Source organism: Myotis lucifugus, unplaced genomic scaffold (genome assembly GCF_000147115.1).
Source record: "Myotis lucifugus unplaced genomic scaffold, Myoluc2.0 scaffold_145, whole genome shotgun sequence".
NCBI classification, from domain to species: domain Eukaryota; kingdom Metazoa; phylum Chordata; class Mammalia; order Chiroptera; family Vespertilionidae; genus Myotis; species Myotis lucifugus.
Window position 1 is genome coordinate 1741607 of NW_005871193.1, and position 2749 is coordinate 1744355.

At 61.7% G+C, this 2749-nt stretch overlaps 1 protein-coding gene across 1 annotated transcript in view; it reads left to right on the plus strand.

Annotated features, from left to right (window-relative positions):
* IKBKE (inhibitor of nuclear factor kappa B kinase subunit epsilon) overlaps nucleotides 1–2749 on the plus strand; it is a 20510-nt gene that overhangs the window by 3390 nt on the left and 14371 nt on the right. Inside the window, 4 exon segments of the mRNA XM_023758995.1 lie at nucleotides 34–412; nucleotides 1218–1328; nucleotides 1604–1783; nucleotides 2359–2501. Of these exon segments, the coding sequence (XP_023614763.1) occupies nucleotides 34–412; nucleotides 1218–1328; nucleotides 1604–1783; nucleotides 2359–2501 (813 nt within the window).

Below are 2749 nucleotides of genomic sequence, written 5' to 3' on the forward strand. Positions count from 1 at the left end.
TGGCTAAACATTACATACCTTGGCATATGCAAGTTTCTATAAACTTACATAGGTATCATTTTTTAAACACCTTATCTATTACTTGTATACATTTTGAATCCATTAAGCTACATAAAAATTTATGTAAAGATAACACCAGGGGTGGATTCTGATGGTCTGTTGCCACCAGAAGGCAGTGGAAGGGGTCTGCTGGGCGGGCACAGCCCCCGCGCGCCCTCTCCCTCCATGGCCGCCCTCTGGTTCTCCGGCAGCACCCTGACATGTACGAGCGGGCCGTGCTTCGCAAGCCCCAGCAGAAGTCGTTTGGGGTGACCGTGGATCTCTGGAGCATCGGGGTGACCCTGTACCATGCCGCCACTGGCAGCCTGCCCTTCATCCCCTTTGGGGGGCCGCGGCGCAACAAGGAGATCATGTACGGTGGGCCGCGGGCAGGGTCCGGGGCCTGGCCTCCCTCCCTGGCCCTGCCATGTCCCCGCTTCTGCCTCTAACTCTGTGGTTCTCCTCTGGCCACCCGACCCGGCTCCTCTAACATCCTTGCCTATCAACACCTGGCTGACGGGGACCAGCCAGACCCCTTATCTGAGCTCCATGCCTCCCTTTAGCCCCCCACTGGCTGCTCACCTCACCTCAACCGGGGCTCCAGGGACACTGACTGTCAGGGCAGAGGAGGGCAAGACCAGCATCCAGGTCCCAGGTCCTCCCAGGCCCAGCTGTCTGATACAGAAGTAGCTGGAGACAGTGCCGCTCCCACTGTGTGCATGGCCCAGAGCAGAGAGATTTAAGGCTGACGCACAGGCAGGTCCATGCACCCGCCCTCCGCTCGGGTCAGCCGTGCGGGAGCTGCTGAGGGTAGGGAAAGGGCACGGATGGTGCTGTCGGGCGGGTTGGACATTGAAGGAAAGAGAACAGTGACGTGGAGGAGGAGGATATCTGGGCCAAGCACAGCTCACGCAGAGGTGTGGAGGCAGGCCCGCTGTGGATGCGCGCCAGGGGACAGAGGGGCTGGACAGTGGGGGCAGCAGGGTTGGACTGGGGAGCACTGAGGCCAGGTGCTCTGGTTGGCTGAGAGCCAGGACTCTCAAATGCCATTGTCAGGCTGCCGTGGAGTAGCTGGGGGGCTTGCACCAGGGCTCTGAGCCCTCCATGCTGAGTTTGTCACCCTCTGACGCGTGATGGTCTGGAGGTCCCACTGACCTGGTCCTACCTCACTTACCCAGGTACCGGATCACCACGGAGAAGCCGTCCGGGGCCATTGCAGGCACCCAGAGGCAGGAGAACGGGCCCCTGGAGTGGAGCTACGCCCTCCCCATCACCTGCCAGCTGTCCATGTGAGGGTCAGACACAGACGCGTCTGGGTGGGGCGTCCTCTCGGCTGAGGCCGGTCCCGGCAGGGCCCCTCGCATCTGCCCACCACCTTCCCTTTCTGACCTCAGTCTTTCCATCCGGAAGCTGGACAGTCCTCCCAGCCCTTCCTCCCCATCCCACCCTCTGTCACCACCTGGGTCCTGGCTCTCAGGACGTCCTCCTGGGATGCCCCTGTCACCTACTCAAGGAGGACAAGGCTGGGCTCCCGGCCCTGACAGCCCCCATGTCCCGGGGGCAGGGGCCTGCAGAGCCAGCTGGTGCCCGTCCTGGCCAACATCCTGGAGGTGGAGCCGGCCAAGTGCTGGGGCTTCGACCAGTTCTTCGCGGAGACCAGTGACATCCTGCAGCGAGTCATCGTCCACGTGTTCTCGCTGCCCCAGGCCGTCCTGCACCACGTCTACATCCACGCCCACAACACGTGAGTGGGCACCATGCTGGAGGGAGGCCCAGGACCTTCTCTGCCCAGGCAGACGGGCACGTCCGAGGCGGCGTCCTGGGGAGTGTTTCGATGCGGGTGCTCCTGGGTCCCATCTCAAACCCCACTGTCAGGCTGCCTTGGCGTAGCTGGGGGATTTCACTTACGAAAGTCCTAGTTCCACCGAGTTAACGTGAGCCAGGCCTCCTCGCAGCTGCTCCCGACTCAGCGCACGCCCACGCGGCTTCGTGTGCGTTATGATCCCTGGGTGGGGTGCCTGCCCGGTGGTTCCCAGATGGGTGGCTGGAGAGTTTTGTGGAACCGGGTGCGTTTTAGTGGGAAGAGGTGCCAAGGCAGAGGCCGGCTATGGGGCTCCTGAGTTCTGCTTCCACTCCCTCCATCCACTGAAACACACGAGCTCTCCCCTGGTCTCGCCACCACTGATAAGAAAGAAAAGTCACCCGGTCCCTTCCTCTGAGGAGCTGCGCCCTTCGCATGGATGCAGTCTTAGCTGGGGTGTGGGTCCCCCTGCTGACACTTCCTCTCCTTGCTGTCCCCCCTCCCCCTGGCGTGCCCAGGATAGCCATCTTCCTGGAGGTCGTGTACGAGCAGACCAGCGTGGCCCCCCAGAACCAGGAGTACCTATTTGAGGGTCACCTCTGTGTGCTCGAGCCCAGCCTCTCAGCACAGCACATCGCCCACACGACCGCAGGAGCCCCCTGACGCTGTGTAGCGTGGCCACTGAGATCCCTAGGGCCTGGCCTTTAAGGACTCGTGAGTAGAGCCACGCCCGCTGGACTCTGTCTCCTCCACTCCCTTCTCCTCCCAGAGGCAGGATGTGGATCCGTTTCCTTGGGGGGCCCACAAGGGCGACCCCCCAATTCTGGGTTCTAATTTTTGCATACCCCCCTTAAATGCAATATCCCTACGAGGCTTGTAGGCACAACTTTCACGAGGTTCCAGAGCCCT